The sequence below is a fragment of the Meleagris gallopavo genome, chromosome 17 (genome assembly GCF_905368555.1).
Source record: "Meleagris gallopavo chromosome 17, MGAL_WU_HG_1.1, whole genome shotgun sequence".
Lineage (NCBI taxonomy): Eukaryota > Metazoa > Chordata > Aves > Galliformes > Phasianidae > Meleagris > Meleagris gallopavo.
The window spans coordinates 9,702,244-9,724,658 of record NC_139420.1 but is presented as its reverse complement, the minus strand read 5'-3'; the positions used below and the strand labels follow the sequence as shown (position 1 = coordinate 9,724,658).

General features: G+C 44.2%; 1 protein-coding gene across 4 annotated transcripts; it reads left to right on the top strand.

Annotated features, from left to right (window-relative positions):
• Positions 1-707: 707 nt before the first annotated feature.
• On the top strand, positions 708-20,514 carry TMEM233 (transmembrane protein 233). Of its 4 annotated transcripts, XR_014886927.1 has the most exons (6): positions 708-4,738; positions 5,319-7,166; positions 12,969-13,103; positions 14,358-14,480; positions 18,636-18,700; positions 20,204-20,514. XR_014886927.1 is itself a non-coding variant. In XM_085238274.1 (4 exons), exons 2-4 carry the CDS (start codon positions 6,978-6,980, stop codon positions 18,645-18,647), a joined length of 336 nt encoding a protein of 111 aa, XP_085094400.1. In that variant the 5' UTR covers positions 722-4,738; positions 5,319-6,977; the 3' UTR covers positions 18,648-20,514. The 4 variants fall into 4 exon arrangements, 1 of the variants encoding a protein (XP_085094400.1); XR_014886926.1 differs by having other exon boundaries at positions 18,636-20,514; XR_014886925.1 differs by lacking the exon at positions 14,358-14,480 and having other exon boundaries at positions 716-4,738.
• The last annotated feature ends 1,901 nt before the right edge of the window (positions 20,515-22,415 follow it).

The following is a 22,415-nucleotide window of genomic DNA, read 5'->3' as shown; positions in this document are numbered from 1 at the left end:
TGTAGTGGATTTTTAAAAGAACCCATCACAGCTGACAAATGCAACATTCAGTTCATTTCCAGTCCTAGATTACTGTAACAGTCATCAAAATATTCTTTTGCATAGATAATTTATTTGAACGTTTTGCAGGGTATCCTAACAAAGACTTGCCTTTAAGAAGCTGTTTCCTACCTATGGCTCTCCAAACTGTATTTAAAAAGTAGGGCAGGTTGCAGCAAATGATGTGTGGTCTATATGAAAACTGCACACAAGAAGTGTGGAGGGAAGATGGCAACACCCAACCGTTCCCATTTGTTGTAGGAAAAGAGGAACAACGGTGACCCATATAATCCAAGTGGGTGAGATAGATATGAGGAAAACCAACGTTTTGCTTTTGGGGAAGGGGAAGGGAGGGTGTGGGGGGGAGGGGAGAGGAGGGGAGGGGAAGGGAAAGAGGAGAAGGGAATGGAAAAAAGGGAAGGGAAGGGAAGGAAGGAAAGGAAGGGAAGGGAAGGGAAGGGAAGGGAAGGGAAGGGAAGGGAAGGGAAGGGAAGGGAAGGGAAGGGAAGGGAAGGGAAGGGAAGGGAAGGGAAGGGAAGGGAAGGGAAGGGAAGGGAAGGGAAGGGAAGGGAAGGGAAGGGAAGGGAAGGGAAGGAAGGGAGGAGAGGAGAGGAGAGGAGAGGAGAGGAGAGGAGAGGAGAGGAGAGGAGAGGAGAGGAGAGGAGAGGAGAGGAGAGGAGAGGAGAGGAGAGGAGAGGAGAGGAGAGGAGGGGAGAGGAGGGGAAAGGAGAGGAGGGGAAAGGGGAAGGAAAGGAATTAATTACTGTATTTGGGAATCTTTAATGAAAGAAGAGAATGTGTGTATGTGTGTGTGGAGAGATGGTCCTATGGGGATGCTACACAATGGAAAAGTGCTAAGCATATTAATAATTTATAAAACAATTAGTATTCAGCTTATCCCACAAATTCATATCTGAATCCAGATCCAAACTGTCCCTAATGGACATAATTTAGCCTTTTTGTTCAAACCCTGCTCTATTTGTCAATGATGCTACTGGCCTCAGAACAACTCTTCCAGCCAAGTCTTGCTCTAGTTTGTTCCTGTGTGAAGCCAGAGCTGATTCACAGAAATCTGTGAAGCAGTTCCAGATTCACTCTGTGGTGAATGAGAACTAATTAAATTCATTGCAAAATGCCTTATTTGAGATGAAGCAGTATTAAATAATGCTACAACGTTTTCATAAACATTGGAACGTATGAAAATGATTCAAAACATCATTTTCCTCTTACTTGCTAGTAAGAATTAGACAGCAAATCACCCCTGCAATTTCTTTGGTAATGCAAATACCAGAGTTGGAGCTTTGCTCGAGTTCTGCTAAGAACACTTATGAGTTTAGTGATGGATTCAAAACGTGCTTTACAGGTGACCTATAAAATCCCTGTCTGTGGTTCATCTCCCCTGTATTTAATCCTAAGACATGCAAGCTCTTTGTTGGGCTGTTAGATTCTATCTGGTGGGTTCCAAAAGAAGTCAAACGTAGGTGAGCTTTGATGCTCTGCTTCAGGATGCTGAAGGTGATGTAAGAGAGATCCTGTTAATTCAGTGCCTCGAGGGCGCTGCTCCAACAGATTGCCTTGCCAATCACAAGGAGGAAAACTTCCAAGAAATGAACTGTTTCTAGGAAAATGGGACAATGAGACAAAATAAGGGCTCCTCACAGCACAAAACAGGTCACCCCCAGCACTGAGCAGATGCCCATCGCTGTCTGAGCTGTGGGAACAGATCCTTTGATGCTGATGTGTGACTAAATGAGGCAGGTCAGAAGCCAGGAGGGATGGAAGGAAATAGGTTGTGTCAGATATATAGAGATGTCTTCACGTGTGTTTAAGCACTAGCAGGTTTGATCACTCAACTTATTTGTTGGCTTCAAATGATGAGAGTACTTCAGGAATGTAACAGTGAATGGAAAAAGTCTCTGATTTCTTAATCTGGACGTTTCCCTGATCACACATTAATTTACTGTTAATAATTTACCAAAGCAACAGCTCATCAGGGACTTTTGATGTTTGCAAAGCCACAGTCCAGAATGAAAAATAAGAGCATATGACTGCAAGGATGAAATAGGAGAATTATGTGTAAGAAAAGCATTTCTCTCCTGGTACCTCTTAAAGTATGGGCACAAACCAGTCCCAGTGGTAGAGTAATGCATCAGCCCCACAGGCACTGCTGACTCAGTTATACCCACAATAATACAACAGCAAAAGGAATTCTCATCACTGTAATGACAGAGATGTGAACAGTCTCAGGGACAGGTCTAAATTAACTCTTGAAGTGCAGAGTGATGTATGTACATGTATGGCAAGCTGGCAAAAAAAAAAGCCAATGGGCCAATGGGATTCTGGTCTTTGATTCCTGAATGTTCTCATTTACTTATGGCAAAGACTAGATTCAACACCTTGTGCCATGTACAGATATTGACACACTCTCCTGGAAAAGAAGTAATTTTCAAATGAGCTTCTTTGTAAGATGAGAATTCACCACAAAAATTATTCTTGTAACGTTTAGCTACAGGATTCAGTTAAATAACATAGCAGCTCCCTGTCTGAGGAAAAGTATAACTGTGTGAATATTTAATATGTATGAAAACCAATTAACTGTGCCTATCTGATTCAACCTCATAAATTAATAACACCCCTGCTAGACTCCCAGCAAATCAATTGGAATTCAAGGGCCCTTTAAAGGTTAGTTTCAGATAAAGGATTATTAGTTTGTCATTAACTCACTCTGCCTGCCTGAATGGTTTGAGCATTCTGTGATTTGTCCATAGAGAAACTTACTTCAGAGCCAGGAATGTCTTTGTGGCTTATTGCAACAATTTCCGTTGCGTAAGGTCAGCAGAGAGTTTGATCCCAATATTTATTTTGAATGGAACCACAGGTACCAGGAAAGGGCATGAAGCAGCCTCCCAAATCTCTCCCTTGTTTCTATTCATGTTTTGTGCGTTCAGTGTGTCTGTGCAAACCATTCTGTCTGCAAGCTCTGCTATACAAACACTACCTGAGCTGTTCCCATGGGGATATTGGGGTGCTTGGCCATTGAGTCCCAAGGCCAGTAGCCAAAACACAGCCAGCCAGCTGCCCCAGACCCGCTCCCCACTGAGCTCCTTGACTCATCCTTCCTCCCACTCCCTTCCTCCCCTCCCATCTCTCCCAGTTTCCCAAATCCTGTTGCTTTTCTTTCCCATCTCCCAGACTGTGCTCACCCTTGGGACGTGAGTGACGTGGTTTAGTGGCATGGTGGTGATGGGCTGATGGTTGGGCTGGATGATCTTAGTGGTCTTTCCCAACCTCTATGAGTCTATGATCCTATAATTACCACTGGAGAAGCACCCAGGTGATACCAAAATACCTAAAACCAAAAGCTTAATGGCCACCTCCAAGGCCTGCTACTAACCTTCATGGCATAGCTGCACTGGGGTCAACGCAGTGCATTACAAAACTTGATTTTTTTTTGCACTTTTTTGAGACCGTAATCATCCTGTACTCCTTAGTACTGCTTGGTCTGTGAGTTTGTGAAGTCTTGCTACGTGGCTCAACAGTCATGAGAATGAACAGCAAGTGAGAAGGGATGTTCCCACCTACTTGTCAGAGGCACAGTCATTATGCATAGCGTTTTACAAACAAAAGCTAGAATGATCAGATACAAAACTCTTATTTCTCAAAAAGATAAAAGAAAAAAAAAAAGCTTCAGTCCACTTCCATGTGCCCCATCCCTGCTGTTGAGAGAAGGGGAAGCATTCGTCCACATGACAAAAGTACCAACCCTGCTGTGTATGAACAGCTTCAATCCCTGCAGGTTTGCTTGTTCCTCTTGTAAAGCAAGGATGTTTTTCATTATCATGAAATCATATGAAGAATTTTAATCTGCTGAGTAGTGGATACAGCATGAGAATTTTAGACGTTGAAAATGAACTACATAATTTCCAGTCTCCTGGGTTTATAGTTTTATCTTCCCTTGGGGTTACAAGGTAGGTATATTTACAGTCCCCTTGGGAAGAATGACATGGCTAAACGTTGGAAGATGCTTAGAATTGTTTCTTCAGATAAGTAGAACTCAGCATGGAGCCCTGCGTGGCCACTGACTGTTACTGTGACCTCCTATCCCCAAACCATCTTTTGAGTGGAGAAGAGTGAAGAAAGGCTTCTGGGAACATCTTGACTGCTGTTTTCAGAATGGCTTGAGCCCACAGTCTAGCCAGAGAATACTTTACTGGGGGAAAAAATAGGAAGTGTTGTTCACAGCACTCCTTTGTTTATTATTACAGTCTTTCTTTCTGCATGTTTGTCCAGAAGAGTTGGAAGGAGAGGCGATGATGGGCAGCCATGTGATCGTATTGAGAAACACCAAGTTGTTGATGGCAAGGTTGGATGGGGCCCTGGGCAAACTGGTCCAGTACCAGATCTGGAGGTTAGTGGCCCGGCCTGTGGCAGGGGGTTGGAGCTTCATGATCCTTGGGGTCCCTTCCAAGCCATTCTATGATTCTGTGTTTGCTTAAGAGGACACTACTTGCAGTACTGTTGGGTTACTATTTCTCTGCTGTCCTTAAAAACTTTCAGTCTCTTTTTGTTCAGAGCAGTCAGAAAAGAGCAATGTACTCAACTTCGCTGCAGTGAGCAGCAGGCATGACCTGAAGTGAGGCTGTTGGACCTCACCAGCTCTGCTGCCATACAGATTGACTGTGCTCATCTTCGCTTTGAAGTAAGAATCTTCCCCGGGTCCTTGGAGATTTACCACCATCTCACTGCAGTACATTAAGCCATTGTTTGAATATCCCCTTTTTTTTCCTTTACCTACAAGTCAGTGCCATTTAAAATGTAAGCAGCATCATCCCAACATGATATATTTCTTGCATTTCAACCCATCTTCTCAAACCACTAAATTCAGCTGCAATAACTGCCTTATGGCAGAGCCTCTGTCTCACAAACCTCTTACTGAGCTGCCATTATCACAAATTGCCCTGAATGTCTGACATCTCCCATAGCTCCATGTGTCTTGCAGAAGGTGAGTCCATGTTCTCCATCACTACTGAAATCAATTCTAAAAGTAACCGTGCAGTGTGATACAAACTGCATCTTCTGTGCTTGCCTGGTTTGTGTTTAAAGTCCCCTGAGAACATGTCAGAGGTTTTACAGCTCCAAAAAGCCCATGCCCGAGCACTAATGGGTGAATTGGCAAGCAGATGTAACCTTGGCATTTCTTACTGCTTCCTAAAGACATAAAATCCTTTCTTTCATCATGTTTATAGATCAGTAGGTTCTCATTCTGTGTTATATTCCAGGAATGCAGCCTGAGAGATGATCAGTTGCCTATGGAAGAAAACACATTGCACTTATACAGGTCTTTGTTGTGCTGACAGCATTATGTCTTGTTGGAAGACATCTGCAAGCAGGAAGCAATGGCTCCATTTGAGACAACTGCAGAACTCCCAGTGCTAAAGGTGGCTCTTTCATAAAGCTCTGTGCACACCTCCTGTTTGCTGTATCTTCTGTGAATGAAGTGCTCTCAGGAAAAGCCAGACACGGACACAGTTCAGCCTCAAAGGTCCCTCCATTTTGCTCCATTATTACTATAAAGTGGGTATTATAAAGATTGTTTTCTTATGGTATATGGCACAGTTCCTTTCTGAACACAGGCTGTCATGCTTCTCCTCACTAACTTCAAAACCGTGACGGAAGAAGAGCTTTATTTGCTTAATTTGTCTTTGGTTTTGTTGTTTGTATGTTTTTATTGGTTATTATAGTTTTTTTTTCCTCCCATATCGTGGCCTTTGGAACTAAACACATTGATTTCCCTGCTCTCCCTCATGCTTCCCCCAAAGAGAATTTCATCATGCAGATGTAATGCTCAGTAAGGACTGCATCACTTGCTAAAAATTGCCCAAAACACTCTGGGCCTGAGCCACCAATTCTTTAATATTTTCACTAAGTTTAGCATGTCACTTGGGGTCAGTTGGCAACCTCAGCCCAGACCAAAGGAAAGCAGCCTTGATGCCATTCGCTGCTGGGGCTCACTGAATACAAGGAAATCCTCCAGGGGGATGATGCGAGCGCAGTTAAAAGACACTTAACCAAAGGCCAGGAAAAGTCCGGGTTGCACTGTGTGTCTTTTAGTTTCATCTTCTTCCCCCCAACCTCCCCTTCCCCATTTGGGCTCCATCAAAAGAGGGGTGGCCAGCAGGGACAGGGAGGTGATTGTCCCCTTCTACTCTGCTCTTGTGAGGCCCCATCTGGAATATTGCGTCCAAGCGTGGAGCCCCCAGTACAAAAAAGACAGGGAGCTGTTGGAGAGGGTCCAGAGGAGGCCACCAAGATGATCGGGGGACTGGAGCACCTCCCCTATGAAGACAAGCTGAGGGAGCTGGGCTTGTTCAGCCAGGAGAAAAGAAGGCTGCAGGGTGACCTCATTGCAGCCTTTCAGTACCTAATGGGAGCCTACAAAGAGGAGGGGAATCAACGCTTTGAAAGGGTTGATAACAGCAGGACAAGGGGAAATGGTTTTAAGTTGAGGGAGGGAAGATTGAGGTTGGATGTCAGGGGGAAATTCTTTACTATGAGAGTGGTGAGGTGCTGGAACAGCTGCCCAGAGAGGCTGTGGATGACCCGTCCATCCCTGGAGGTGTTCAAGGCCAGGTTGGATGGGGCCCTGGGCAAACTGGTCTTAAATGTGGAGGTTGGTGGCCCTGCATGTGGCAGGAGGGTTGGAGATTCATGATCCTTGAGGTCCCTTCCAACCCTGTGATTCTGTGATTCCTTGGATGCATTGCATCGCTTCGCAGTAGAGGAGCCGCCCGCGGGTAGCGCCCCCTGGTGGCCGATCCGGGAAGCGCCGCGCAGCGCCCTCCGGGCGGCTCCCTTGGCTGGGTGCCGCCGTGGGGTCACGCCTGCCCGGAACGCGGCGCTGGGCTTTCCGAGCCGCCCGCCCGCCGTGCCGCAGCCTCATGTCCTCGCTCCCCGCCGGCACCGACATCAAGAGGGCTTTGGACAACAGCCCCGAGACAAACATCGAAGATGAACTCCCCGACGGTCCGCCGCAACCGCGGCCGAAGAACTACCTGCTCCTCAGCATCCTCGCTTGTTTCTGCCCCGCGTATCCCATCAACATCGTAGCCTTCGTCTTCGCCGTCATGGTGAGTCGCACCGCGGAGGGCGAGGGCGGCTCTGAGCGCCCGACCCCCGGCTTGGGGCTGCGGGTGCGAGTAGGGCGATCCGCGGCTGTTGGAGCCGTTCCCATCCGCTGGAAAGGGGCAAAGCGGGAGCGGAGGAGCCGGCATCGGAGTTACTGGGGCAGAGAGCATCAGCCAGGGGGTCCGTAGCGCTGTCCTAGCAGGTAACCGGCTCAGAAAGGTTTATCAGATGACAAAGGCGGAGGGAAAGGCAATTCGAGGCGAGTTTTCAGTCTCAGGCTGTGTGAAGGAGGGAAGTTTATCCCGGTTAATGAGATCTGTTGCATCGACTGACTTGCATGCTGAATTGGACTTACAGACTGGGAAAGCGGCAGCCGGGGAGCAGAAATCAGGTCTGCACATCAGTTAGGAGCTGTTTGCTTCAGCTGATCGACTCTGATAGTGTCACTTTTTTGGCAGTGAACAGCCTCTTCTGCTTGATGCTGAATTTGTCCGCAAGAAAAGCAGACGAAACAGCCGTGATTTTAGATTGTTGGCAAGAAAGCTTTATGTTGTTTCAGAACGCTCAGAGAACGGGCTTACTCCTCCGTGCCGTAACCATTTGCATAGCCTTTAATAATGCAGCGATCCCGTTAAAACAGGAAGGACTGATAGAATCCTCTTCTCCAGGCTGAAAGTTGCACAGTCAGGTCCAGAGTTTTCTGACAGGACGTATGAACAGTAATGCTGCAATGTATTAAGGGTTTTAAAACATGTTGTGTATTTTCCTCCTTTTCTCTGACAGCCAGGTGGAAAAGGTAAGCAAAAATATAGCTGTATCTTTTTGCAACTAGCTGTTAGAATACTTGCCCATCTCCAAGTATACTAAAACAAACTCTGCTAACACTACTAAGATTGATCACAAATCATACCCTGATGTTGGAATATACCCTGAAGTAACTTAAAGGAGCCATTCCAAGCCATCTTCATGACCATTTGTGTTCAGAAAAGAAAAGTATTAGCTGTCTTTTTAATTTTTTTCTCTATTATTAATTACACACCACGCTCTTTTCTTTGATTTGAGAAGGTGAAATCTGCCAGGTTTGGTACCCAGCACCTCTTCAGTTAGTGGGCACTGCGGGCGCTGTATAAAGGAGTGAGAGGTGATGATCTGGGGCCGTGGGCATCTGTTCACCGTGCCAGCGCTTTCACTTTGGGGCTGTGCAGAAGTTAAATGCTGAGGGCAGAGTTTGGCCTCTAAAGACTTTTGCACCCCATATGGAGGAACGTCTGCCCACGCCCCAGCTGAAGTTCACGCAGGCTTTGGGAGTCAGGCTGAAGTGACTGTCTCTGTGGGATGTATAGAAACCGAGGTGGGAAGAGCACTTCCTGAATGTGAAACAATCCGTGCAGGTCACAGCTGTGCAATTCCTTTAAAGGAGGGGAACCTAAAACTCGACTGATAAATCCCACTGTGTGCGGATGCCTTCTGTTTCAACATTATTCTTTTCCATCTTCTCCATGAAAATAACACGTCTGGCTTGTTTCCCTCAGCCCTATCCCCTTCCTTTTGGAGCTGCAACCTGTATCTGCTCCATTCACCTCTGCTCCAGGTTCTGCTTTTAATCAGTGCTCTGCTGGGACCTGCATCCCCTCTCTCTGAGCACATTTCCTCGAGTTGCTAAGTGTTGATGCTGAGATACAAGAGCAGGTTTCTTCTTTTCTTACTATAATTTGTATAAGTTGCCTGAGATCTTGTGTCAGAATAGGTCTGGACCCACAAAAGCAGAATTCTCCGTGCTAATTTCCACTGCCTAAGATGAACCCAAGGGATGGAAAAGTCCCCTTGGCATGCAGAGGGCCATGCCCCTTTCAGCACCCTGTTTGTATGTGTCTGTCCTCCTTAAGCGTTCTCAATTCAGACAATGAAAATAGCATTCGTGCTAAAAGTAGAGTCTGGGCTCCAACACCCCCGAATTAAATGACAGATTCGTCTCTTCTGTTGCCCCACTTACAGCACTGCTTTTCTCACTCTTTTCTCACCTTTAGGGGTACAAATCTTCCCATTCCAGGTCTCAGCTGACTTGATTTTTGGACCTTTCCCAGGTCCTCCCTGTTGTGATGATAAACTTTTCTTGCTCTGTGCCTTCATTGTGGCCTGGCAGTTCCATGAACCCTGTTGGCCTGACTCAGTACAGCACCTCCAGTTGTCTTTGTTTCAAAGATTTGCGTGGCAGACTCGTCATCCAATTCCAGGTGGCTTTTGTATGTGCCTTTCAGGTACGTGGACACCTAATACCTTACAGAACATTGCTACCTACCTGGATGGGATTAAACAAGGCCCATCAGCTGTTCTTAAGCACATTCACATTGTTCTCATCTCTGCAAAATGGTACAGCTTTCCTCTCCCATAACACTTTCAACTTGTCCGCAGAGTGACAGAAGTACAGCGTTTGCACAGAACTGTACAACCTGCAGAACAAACTATGCTGTCTCTGAGTTGTCTCTCAGGTCCCTCTTCTTTCTCCTTCTGTTTGTTGTTTGCAGTGAGGAGTCACACTGAGCCAGCACATCCAGTTCCTCCTTTGGTCTGAGTTAGGGAGAGTATCTCGTTTCCAGGCACAGTCAAATAAGATTTGTGACAGTCTGGCTTTTGCAAAAGCACAGAAAATATTGATCAGGGCACCTCCGTCTGGTCTGCCCAGAGTTTTAAGAGATGGGGAGGAGGATTTCTGTACCACTTCTGCTTCTACCATAAGCAGTCTTGTGGCAGCGCGGAAAAGAAAATGCACCTTGAAAGGGATTCATGGTTCATAGCTAATTCAGCACTTTTCTGTTCATGTGAGAGTTTGCTTCATTTTTGATCAGCACACATGAAACTGGTGTCAGTCACTGAGATTGCTCAATAAGCAGCTGCAGAGCTGTGGCTTTAGTTTAGTCTATGGCTACACAGAGTGGGGTAGCAGAATCTTGAGAAACTGTCTGGTATCAGGCTGACAATGGCTGAAATTCATGGGAGAAGTTGGACAGACCAAACATCACACACAGATGCTGTGTTCTGTACACACTGCAGTCACTGGAAATAATCACAGATGGAACGTTGACAGCTTTCACAGTTAATGTTGCCTATCATGTTGAAAACTGAAGGCTCAATCCGAGGGCTCTTTGAAGTAGATGGAAGTTAATTTCAAAGAGCTCTACCCCAAAACCTCTATTTTTTTTTCTTTTTTTTCTTGGAAGCTGTCTAAATTACACCATTTCATTTAAGCCTCTTAATAAAGAAGCTTTCGTCTCCTTCCTGTCTCTCCCAAATCCTCTTCTTTGTCATTAATGCTATTTTCCTGCTCTTTGTCGCGGGTTTCTATTAAAATGACATTACTTATTAAACTGCAGAGGGTGAATTATTTATGAAGCACCTGCAGGAATCACGCGGGTGTTCTCCAGGCTTCCCAAATACATTAGCAAAATAACACAGAACTGCAAGCTTATGCTGCCATGTCTTCCTTACAACTGTGGCCTTACCTTGAGACCACGTGCGTGGGGACCTGAGCTTAGCATGTTTGCAGGACCACTGATGGTCATGGAAACCATGACCACTCAGATGTCATGGGAAGCTTTTCCTTTGGTGGGCTGGGAAGCAAAGTCATGGCTGGGGTGTCAGTGATGCTTTTCCAGTGTTTCTCCCTGTAGCCACAGCCATGTTCTGTTGCCAGATGCAGGAGAATAAGTCAGCCTGCTCATGATCAATGTAGACCGTTTTCCATTTATTGACCCTCCTGAAAGGCTTTTTTTGAGAAAACCTAAGAAAGCTCTTCTTCTGTAGACAAGACTGCAGAGAACAGTGGAGTTACTTGTGCGAGAGGATCTATGCCAGCCATCCTCTCAGCAAGAGGTTGTGTTGATGGAGAACCAAGGATGACTGTGCCACTGTTCTGCCTGAACAATTACGTGTGGCCAGCCCAGTACTGTATGGAAACAAGCCCTGGGCAGTCATCCTGTGTGTTTGTGCCCATTTCCATCTCTTCCCACTTTCCCCATGAATTCCATTAGCCAATCCCATCAAAATTTGGCAGCCAAGAGAGGAATTAGAGGTATTCTTTAGGGAACTGTAACAGAGAAATGTTTAGGCATGTAGGCTGCCAGGAAGAGCAGAAATCTATCAGTGCTCTCCTGAAGGGCAATCAGCAGCTCACTCTTTCTCAGACACAAGAGAGTAAATACCTGTACTTATCCTTGAGATGCAATTCTAGGAATATGGGCTTCATTGCTCTGGGACTGCCTTGGCAAGAGCGATCCTGCTGCAGTGCTAACAGCGAGGATGTATCTAGTCCATTAACTTCTGTGTTCACTAATTGACAGACCACACAGAGATAATGTCTGTCATTATTCTTCCGCTTGGCAAAAAATGCTCTACAAACAGTGCTTGGTGTCCCATGAAGTCTAAAATAAACTTTAGTAGCCACAGTGCTTTTCTCTGAAAAAGAGTAAAGATAATTAGTGAGTTGTTTCCATTTTTTCAGCAGTGACTATCTGAACAAAGAATGCAACTGCTGGATCTGGGATAATGTGCTGATGGAAGTTATGTAGCATTAAAATAATATGAAATTCAATAGAATTCATAATTAGCATTAAGGCTAAATAAGTTTTTGAAGGTACATGGCATGGTGGTCATGTAACTGAATGGCATTCTTAGTGCCATTTTGAGGCAAATCTCAGTGCTGTACTGGGTGGTGTTTATGATCTGAGTGAAAGCACGTGGAAGCTAATGAATCAAGCTGTCAAATCTTCCATTCAGCTCTGGGTCGGACTGCAGGATTGCACAGCAGTAAGGCAAGTCTCACAGTCACAACATCTGTGCTTCCCAAGCTGAAGATGATGACATCTCATGTGGCAGAAGTCACTGGTGTTGTGACTCGCCTTGCTTTGTTGAGAGAAAGGTGCATGAAGCCTTCCAACGTGGTTCAGCTCCTACAGTGAATTCATTGGCAGCATCACCTTTAAGATCCCTTGTGCTTCGGAGGGGCTCATTTTCAGGAGAATTAAATCACTTTAATTAAATCACCTTTGGTCTTTCGCCCTTGTTCTCATCAAGATCTTTCAGGTGATTTTTACCCTGAAGGATCTCAGCCAAGCTTTTATGGAAGTACACAATGGCGAAGAATTAGAAGTTATTTGCTCTCTACAGAACAGCTCTTCTTTCCTTTGGATTAGTTCCATTGCTTTAAAACCATTTGAATAATCTCGGATTAAGTTTAAAACCTCTCTAGCTAAGAAGTCTGTGATAACGAAGGCACTTCTACCACTACAGAAGAGGCAGAGTTTGGCTTTAAATGGGGGAACATTGATCCATATAGTGCTTGCTGCTTTCACTTATCAGAAGCGTTTGTTCATTTCCTGCTTTCCAGTCTCAGATCTCCACTCTTCTATCTTTGCTACCAAAAAAATTACTCGTAACCAAAGGACACCAAGTCTGATCTCACAGAAGACTGGATGATCAGAGTGATCCTATCACACCTCTTTCCATGTGATGAGTGGCAAACATCTGCCTAGATGAACTTAGGCTGTTGAGATAATATCCGTATGTCTGATGCACACCTCTGAATGTATGTGATAGTAATTATCAGAGTATTCTAACAATACAAAGGAACAGAATTTCTAGCATGTGAAGATGGCACTCAGATGTGTTCTTCAGATTACCTCGATGTCCTTGTTTCACCTTTTCTGCTGCTGCCTGCAGTGACATTGGTTTGCGTACAGATTTGTTGGCTCTTTTTAAAAGAAGTCACCAATTTTGTTTCCTTTTTTTTTTTTTTTTTTTTTTAACAGGCTTTAAACAGTTATAATCAAGGAGACATAGAAGGATCAAGAAGACTGGGTCGCAATGCACTGTGGGTTGCAGTTGCATCAATTATCATTGGCCTTGTCATCATTGGAATCTACTGCGTAGTTCATTTCACAACGGTAAGCAAAATACTGTCAGTTCCAAGGCAAGCACTTGTCTATGCAAGGGCTTCATCTCTGTTACACATTTTCCAAAAGAGCGATTTTTACTTTATTTTGAAATTTAAAAAATGCTGTTTTCTGTCATTAAGTGCAAACGACTGTGTTAGCAGCAGTGAATATTCTGGAAACTCTTGCATTTCCCATAGGCTTTTTAATTATGGGGCAGTTGCTTTCTTTCTTTCCCACCCCTCTGTTTCCTCCTCTGCAAGACCTAGTGCACAGAGATCCCTAAGCTCAGGTAATGACATCTAAAGGTGTTAATTTTCAGTCTCACAGTCTGTCCAACATTACTTTTTTTTTAACTATAAGGAGGAGAAAAGAATCAATTATCATTTTACCATTTGATGTTAAGGTGGTTGTAACTATATGTAAAGCTACTGCCAATGTAATGCTGCCTCGACTTGCTGCAGGTGCAGGTTGTTTGCTCATTGCAGCTGATCTGCCTTCACACGGCTGGAATGGTAGTGAAGAAGTTGAGTCCCAGTGGCTATGCAGACTGTAAGCTTATTAGCAAAAAAAGAACAAAAGTAATTAGAGCTTTGATATCCTTTCTTGACGTCGTGCAGCAGTGCGTTCTTTCCTCCTCCCAATAATGTGCCCCCTCCAACAAAACAACCAATTTAAATCAATTTATTATTGGCTCTTTTGGTTGGAGAACCTTTTTTCCCTGGGCTTTCCAACTCACTGTGCAAACTTCTGTGTAAGCTTAAAATAGAGATCACCTCAACTGACACACGGACATCTCTGAGGGGTGGAATGGAGCAGCTGGTCAAACGTGTGCAGCACTTCAGTGTGCCCTGTGGAACTCAGTAGTTAATGGAACTGGGGGCCGTTGCTGTAGGATATTGGTGCCTGGTGCCACCAAATCAGAAGTGACTTTCATTCATTATTATCTCTTGCATTTTGCAAACTCTTTTCGGTACAGCCTGCGTTGGGTTTGTTGAGCCCTCACAGATTTAAAACCAAGTCAGTTCAGGCTGGGAGTGCCAAGTTCTGTAATTGACAGCAGCAGTAAATTCCTCGGTTCCCTTCTGCCACCTTAACATTTCCCAAACACGGAGAGCACAAGGGGAGCAGCTCAGGCTTTTTTTCAAGTAGAGGGAGAGAAGGGCAGCGTGAGGAGTGGCAAAAAACACTGAATTGAAGCATTCTCATTAACTAGGGCACAAATGTCTACATTCAACTGCATTTAATATTTCACTTCCCCAACAGTGAGATCCTGTTTGCTGAACGTGAATGATTCTTTGTGCCCACTGACAGAAGTTAGAAGTAGCACTTGACATCTAACCAGTATTTGTAAGCATCTACATCCTACCCTCAAGGAAGTATGCAGCGGTAAATCAGTATAATATGACTTTATTACTTATCTTCTTAAGTTTTGTCTTTTTAGGATTGTTTATTTTATTTTTAAGAATGGCTGCATTAGGTAGAAGCATTTTTAGGAGCCTGGGAATCTTCAGCGTAGTGCTGGGATAGTAATTTCTTGTATTCAGTGAGTAGTTTCCATAGAGGTGTCTTGGCCAAGTGGTACTTCCAGTTTGTGAGGGCTGAAGTGGATTCATCTTGCTCCCTGGTCTTCCTGTCCCTTTCCTACCTCCCTTCTCCCTTTAGCCCCTTGGAGATCCCTTGCTTCTAAGAAAGTATTTGATAGGGGTGACAATCCTCTTTATTTTTCTAACGTGAAAATGAGTGAATAGGGGCACTCAGCTGCCCTTTCCACCCTCAGTGCTTATCCGAGTCTCCTTTCTCTTGGCCATTTATATTTTATCCTAAATTGGTTTTGAGTTTGCCATATGCCTGGCATGGATGGCATCGCGTGCTCCATGCAGTGGTCTCACATCCGTGTGTACTTTTGTCATCATGACATGCAGCCACTTTGCAATCTCTGCTCACACGAAGTAAACCTACTTGATTTAATAAACATGCTTTGATATTGGCAAACTGGTACAGAAAGGCCTTAATGGAATGAGTCAGCCCTGCCACTGATTTATTTGATTACCACGAGGCACAGTTTGATGTTTCTATGATACACATACGTATTTTTCATGAAAGTTAATTTAGACTTCACCAGTATGTATGACAAACTCGACCCTCCCAGGATTCATTCTCATGTATTTACCAACCACCATATTATCCATTTCCTCCTGCTGATACTCATTTTGGCTTTTCTTTGTCCTAACAGATACGAGTCCCACTGAAAATTGTCATTAAGATACCTCCCTTTTATTCTCCTTCCACAACCCTATGCTTGCTGTGTGCCATCTCATTTCCAAGTTATGTTGGTACTTCATCTATTCTCACTTGTCTCCTTCAGTAGAATTCTTCACCTTCTTTGAGGGGCTGGCTGCTCTTCCTGGAAAGGATTTTCCTTCTCCTGCCAGAAGTCACAGACTTCAGGTCTTCCCCATCATGGGAATCTCTCTGTTCAGCTCTTTTTCAAGTGCAACGTTTAGTTGTCCATCCTTTCCATCCTTTCCATGGTGGAGCTCAGGCTCTCCCCTCTACAAAGTCTCCGTGAAGCCCCTGTTGGTCTTCACAGAAGAAAGCAGTGCTGTTGGTTAGTACACCCCAGTGCTCTGCAGTCCTTTCCCATGGGCATTCAGCTCCTCAGTCAGAGTGCAGCTCCTACAAGAGCGGCCCCAGTTCTGAAGAGAAGCACCAAGGATTCCTCGCAGCTGTGACCTTGACAGCCACATCTTCTGAAGCCTCACCTGGGTCAATGCATCTGACATGTCAGGCAGTTTTGGAGGCAGTGCCCTGCAGCTCACCACCACTGCAATTGCAGACTCATGCCATCATCTGTACAAACTCTTACCTTGACCACCAAAGAACTTTTTTGCCACTCTTGAGCATCTCTCATTGAAACTGCTTGGGAAATGAGTGTTCAGATATCTCTCCAGATCTGGACATAGTTCCTTCGGCATTCACTGGAAAGTAATTTGTTCGCTGTGAATGGTATTTCTAGAAGACTAGTTTGATGAGGTCATTGTCTAATGTGATGAAACTCGGTGTCCTCTGAATAACAAAACTTGTGCCCTATTAAATAATCTAGTCAAAATCACCCTTTTTTTTCTGACATCTCTTCTTGCTTTTTGGTACCCAGCCTGCTGTGTATTCCATCCTGCTTTGGAAAGGGACTTTAGTCCTGTGCTTTAAGCAGAGCTGAGAAAGGTTCCCCTGGAGCCCCACCAGCCCAGCTAGGAGAAAACCCACTCAGTGGGTAGAAATGGTAGAAGCTGTGGAGAAACAGTGTAAGAAATTCCCAGTTTGAACAAGTCTAGCAGTAACTATACTACCATTAATGATTATACTTCCTTGTAGGACAGCAAGGTCAGACATACGTGATCCTGCAGTTCATTTGGTCTGTTCTAGCCAAATCTGTTGCTTATGAATTATGAAATGAATAGGAAGGAGCATGACAGATGAAGTTTTGATGCTCATAATTCATCACTGCAGTGGCTTGTGATTGCCAGTGACACTTGGATAGCCTGCTAAGGGGAGTGCCCTGGAGTAAGCTGCCCACAGAGTTCTTTTTGCCCAGGAACAGGTGGATGAGATCATGGACCTGCATCTGGTAGCAAGTCACAGACCACAGGAACACTCAAAGGGCTGTTACATCTTTCTGAAAAAAGATCAGCAGGGACTGATAGGCTCAGGAAGAGGAATGTCCTTTCACTTTTCAGCAGGTTCCTACCTTGGAGCCTCAAGCTTCCTCACTTGCTTTCCTTGGTTTACTCATTTGCCAAGCAAGGTAGCACAGGAATAACAGCAGGAGACACCTGCACCTGCATGGAATAAACAGCACTGACTTTCCTTTCCATTTTGCAGATTTACTCAGTGCAAAGCCAACTCTGAGCTTGTGCTGCTGCCTTGGAGAGCCTCATTTGTCCTCAATATTGACACGTTATCTTTAACAAATACATACAAACAGAGAGCCTGGAACAGGGCCCACCCCAACACTTAGGAATCATCTACTTTCTGCAGTCATAACCCTGAATGCAGACAAGGGGAAATCATCACTTTCATTGCTGGAACTGACTTGTCTGTTTTGATCAACATAAACCGGTGTGTTCCTTGTTATGGAGTGCAGACACCAAGTTCTAAGCTGCATTGTGCACCCATTCCTCTCCAGGCCCAATTTCTACTACTCCATTCTCTAACTTTTAACCTATCTTGTCAGCTTCCCCTGCACTCATGTCCTGCCAGTCCATTGCACTGAATTACATTTCCACTGCTTGCTCAGATGTAACTTAAACCGGTATTTATGTCACCACTGAGTATAACTGTGCATATGTGCTCACAGGCATGTTGTCCATCAAGAACTGCAGTGAGAGAAGGGCTGTATTTGTCTGCTGTGAGGAGACATAACAGCAAACTGAAATTGGGCAGTGCTGTGTGCCACAGCCTGTGTGTGATGTTAGTCTGCTGCAGTATGCCTGCTTAGAGAGTAAACTGAATTGAGAGATTAAATACTTACTGATGGGTGACACTCAGCTCTGAACCACATCCCGAATTCTCCCTGTGCTTCTGAGGCCCTTTTCTCAAAAAAGATGTAGGAGACAAAAAAAAAATAGTAATAATAATAGAGAAGATCTGAAAGGTATGAAAAAAATCTCTGCGTGTGGGAAGACAAAATGAACATGGTCTCTTTGGCTTGAAAAATGTGGGAGTCAAAGGCAAGCAGTTGGAGGCAGCGAAAGAAGGTAGAGAGGGGTTATTTTATGTCTCTTATGAATGAGATTGAGAGATATCAGAGGAAAGCAGCTTTAAGATAGAAGATACTTTTCATGTGACATACAATGCTGCTGTGGAACTGATTCCTGCTGTTTGCAACAGACACCAAAAATGCAAATTATTTGAAACAGCAACGAGAGAAGGTAAGAAAGAAAGCTTAGATGCAAAGATGCAGATACAATCTCAGCATCAGAGAATTTCTAAGCTACAGATTGCCAGAGCTGGAAGGCAATAAGGAGAGAAATATCCTCCAGGATTTGGGCTTTTCTTACACACTTCTAGGCATCTGCAGCATGTCACTGTCAGGGGCAGGATGCTGTGGGTCAGGCTGTTTGCTCTCACCCAGTACTCCCACCCCATTCTTTCATGAAGCCTGTTAGTGGCCTTTCCACAGCAAAGCAGGGTTCAATGAAGCCTACTTGTCTGACTGCAGGGACTGATTTGCTGATAGCAAAGCACAGGGCACAAACTTGAGCAAAGTGAGAGCCCGTTTCCTGCCACTGGAAGATCCCAACATGCATTGATTCAAGCGACCCACTTTAAAAATTCTGTTCAGACTGACAGATACCTGGTGCCATTAAAAACACTGCTTTGATTCAAAGCAGTATTGAACCACTAATCTGGAGGGATGTTTTTTTAAGAGAACAAGTGATACTAAATAATGTATCCTTAGATCTGTAGAATTAATAATTTAAGCTCAAAAGGCAAACTCTCTGTCTTTTCCCCCTTTAAAAACATATTTTTGTGTCCTTGCAGCATGCTATCTGAAGACCAGGACTGCACTTGGAATACATCACCATGTAAATCTCAGGAGAGGAAAAGTAAGAAGAAAAGGAAACCCATCTTTCCAGACTGTTAGATTTGACCCTACAAGTCTGCAGAGGCATGTTGCTGATGGATGCAATGATAGCCCAGTTAGTAAATCAGCATGGCGTGACCAGGTTTTCCAAATTATTTATTTATACAGAACCTCAGTATAAAGAAGTGTTTTTTTTTATTTTATTTTACCCTAATGTGATAACCTCGCCCTAACAACTCCCTTTTCTTTCTCACTTACATGAAATGTATGCTGGGTCCATGACGTTCCCTGGCTGAGCCAAGCCAAAGCCAACCTGTCTTGACTGTTTCTAGTGCACAGTGTAAGCTCTGATGCACAGCCTGCTGGAGCTAGTGGAACTCCTGTCACCTTCAGTGGGTTTTGGATCAGGCCATGAAGGGTTTTTGTATTCCTGTACGATAGTTTCAACATAAGAGAATCAGAACAACGGGTTTGTGGTTTATCCCACAGTGTGTTTTGTAATGCTGTGGGTGTACTCTGACTCGGTGGCTGCTTTCTCCTGTCACCCCCAGCCTTTAGGTCATTGCATTGGGTTTTTCACCACCTGGGACCGATTTCAATCCCTTAACTGTTAGAAAATACTTTCGTTCCATACATCCATATTTTTAATGATTTCCTCTTGTTTTGTTGTCCTTCCTTGCTGAACTCCCTTAACTCAGCTCTAGTCCTGCACTAAAGTTGCACTGATCATATTTTCCTCTTTAAACTCCATGTATATAAGAAGTTTTTCTTTTTTTAATCTCACAAAAGCTCTTTTTAAATAGATGTTCTTTCTCATCCCTCTGTTACTGTTCCTATAGCAAGTCGCATCGTTCCATTGTGTTCTGCTTTGTTCGTGTCTTATTTTTAATTCACCCTCTCGTCTTGCTATGAATAGTCCATCTATCAGCACGGAGATGGACAGACTTTTCTACACTCACTGATTTACGTAGACTTGCTGATCCTCAGTTACCCCTCAGTGAACAGCCTTAGGCTGCACAACGGATGCCCTCTTAATTACTGCAGTTTCTCAATACCTTATGAAAACGTAGAGTGGGACAACTAGTTTTAATTAGCTGAAAACTGTTTGAAAGAATGTATTCCTTTTTATCACCCAAATATTATGTGTTCAGAGGAGCGAGCTGCGAGCATTGACACAGATGACGGCATCTTTGGTGACTGTTGCTCCATTTGTTTTGGTCGTTACTACGCCTTCAAGCAAGCTATGCCAACTTACACTTACTCTCCTTGCAGTAACATAAATCTGGACTGAATACCCAGAAATGCATGGGAGTTTTACAGGTGCACGTGAGCCATGAATCATGCCTGGCAGGAGAATGCCTATTATTCAAAAAAAAAGAAAAAAAAAAAGAAAAAAAAGAAAAAAAGAAAAAAAAAATCTCCCAGAAATCTGTACTTGTTAAAGCGTATGCCTGGAAGTAGCATGTATTTTCTGTGCCTTGGTATTGTGTTTTTAACGTGCTTTTTTCACTTTTCTTTCTGCCAGCTTCTGTTTTTCATTGAAGTCAGTGATGCACAGCCTGTCCTTAATTACTCCAATACAAAACTTCATTCTTAATCAGTGGAATGAGTTGATTTCTTCAGCACTTACACTGATATAACTTGTACGTGGCGGAATGTGGCCACTGGTTTTGATGAGCCCAAGCAGTGGCTGTTCTGTGAACTTCTCTTTGTTTTTTTGAATACTATTTCAGTGGTCTGATAATGTCTTGTGGGACTTTGAGTAGCTTGCCTATTATCAGATATGATACAACTGTCATTGAGAAGTGGAATAAAATTACTTTTACTTCATCTCCATTCTGGTATGTGGGAAGTTTCTTTCCTGTTTTTTGTTTCAAACAGTAATTTCCCTTCCTCAAACTTAGCAGGCGATTTCAGAGTTAAGTCAATGGAAGCAAACGTGGGACTTCTGCCCTACGTTGTGCTGTTCAATCGATCTGTACTGTAGCTAAAACGTGCAGAAGTTGTTTGAGACGAGCTGCCACTCAAAATCTCAGCAGGTTGGGCTCTTGACTTTGTTTTCAAGGCAGCATCCAGAGAGTGGTGGGGCATATTCAGAATGGTCCATCAGTGTTCTCAATGAGGCTTTCCTACCACGGCTGGGAAAGGCAGCCAGGTGAGCTCACTACAACAGCTTTGCACTGCACTCATCAAAGTGAACACCACTGCATCACTGCAGTAACACTTTGTACACAAAATATTCCATCCCAGCACTGCCATTGAAACCAAAGCACGTGGAATGGGAGGAGAGAAAGTGTTTCAAAGTTCTCCGAGCATTAGAGGACACACAACTTGAAGTAGTTTCTCAGAGTGCCTAAGCAGAGTGTAGATCAATAGGAGCAAGTCGCCTGATTTGTTCGGATGCTTTTGAAAACCAGAGTGGAAATCTAACTTGCATCTTGAGGCTCATAAATATCTCTGAAATCTCACTCATAGGATAGATGGGAATTGAGCCGTTGTAACTTCGGTGCTTCTGAAGATAAATGCTGCTACCTCGCAGTGCTATTGATTGGTATAAAAATAAAAGCTTTATATTAAACCACTTGATGTGACAGATGTGGGAAAATGCAGCAATTCCTCTAATGTCCTTTAGTGCTTCTGTGTCATAGGTAATCTTATTTTTGCTTTACTGATATATTGATATCATTTCTCTTCATTTATTTATGCTTGCATATGCTTCCAACCATGCTTGAGAAATGCAGTTGAACACAAATCCTTCTCCTCCCCTCTTGTGCTGGAAATGAATGCACTCCTTGTCCAACCAAATCATGTTGTTGTAGGTTTGATGAAGCCAGACAAAGTGAGGTAATCAGCATCTTAATCCAGTTTGAAGACGAGGAAATAACATCTCACTACATGAGCCATCAAGACCTTGGGTGCCAGCAGTAGCTGTGCAAGGCAAGATGCTGTTGTCTGACTGAGAAATTAATGTCTTCTCTTTCTTTTGAGAGCCACGCAAACAAATTTCAGTACCTACGACAGGCACAGAGATTACATGTTATTATTACTATGCATTGCACCTGCCAAGGCAGATGGAAAAAAAAAGAGCTGTCTTGAGCATGTTGTGATTTTTGTTATTTTGTGAAATAGAGAGGGGGGAAAAAAAGCAGTAAGATGTATTTCAACTCAACATCTGTGTCCTGGTCAGGAGAACAGTCTTCCTTTCCCATGGCTGCTCCAGGCTTCCAGTTTTTTCTGCAGTCTTCCTGCATGCTGAAGGCACCGCTTATTGCCCAGAGTCCAACTCTCTTTTCCTTCCTGCATGTATTACAGGCAGAGACAGATGGAAACTTGAAATTGCTGGCCTCAGCTCCTGGATCAGATTAGCATCTTTTGCTTCTTCCAGGGCAGCTGCATTCTGCAAAACAGCAGCGTGCCTGTATCTTGATACGTAACCTTAGAGCATGGCTTCTAAATATACGAGGAATTTCTTTGCTGCTGTCTGAAGGGGGTCAGCCAGACATTCAGACAGCATGGGGTGTGCATTTCATCACACACAGCACAGCGCAGCAAAGAAAACATCAAGAGGACATTGTGGAATTCTTCGGGTGCCTCCCTGCAAGCACATCTTGAACATCAGCGCTGGTTCCTCAGTTTGTGTGGCTGCAACCACAGTCTGTGAGCATTGTGGCTCTTGGGTCCAGAATCTGTTGCTTTTGTGTCTGTACCTATGGATACGTGCACACAGTGTGAGCTGT

Excerpts from the sequence above, each read along its gene's own strand:
- TMEM233 (XM_085238274.1), top strand. The coding sequence starts at position 6,978 with ATGTCCTCGCTCCCCGCCGGCACCGACATCAAGAGGGCTTTGGACAAC. Across the intron at positions 7,167-12,968 it reads CCTTCGTCTTCGCCGTCATG|GCTTTAAACAGTTATAATCA; the intron begins GTGAGTCGCACC and ends TTTTTTTAACAG.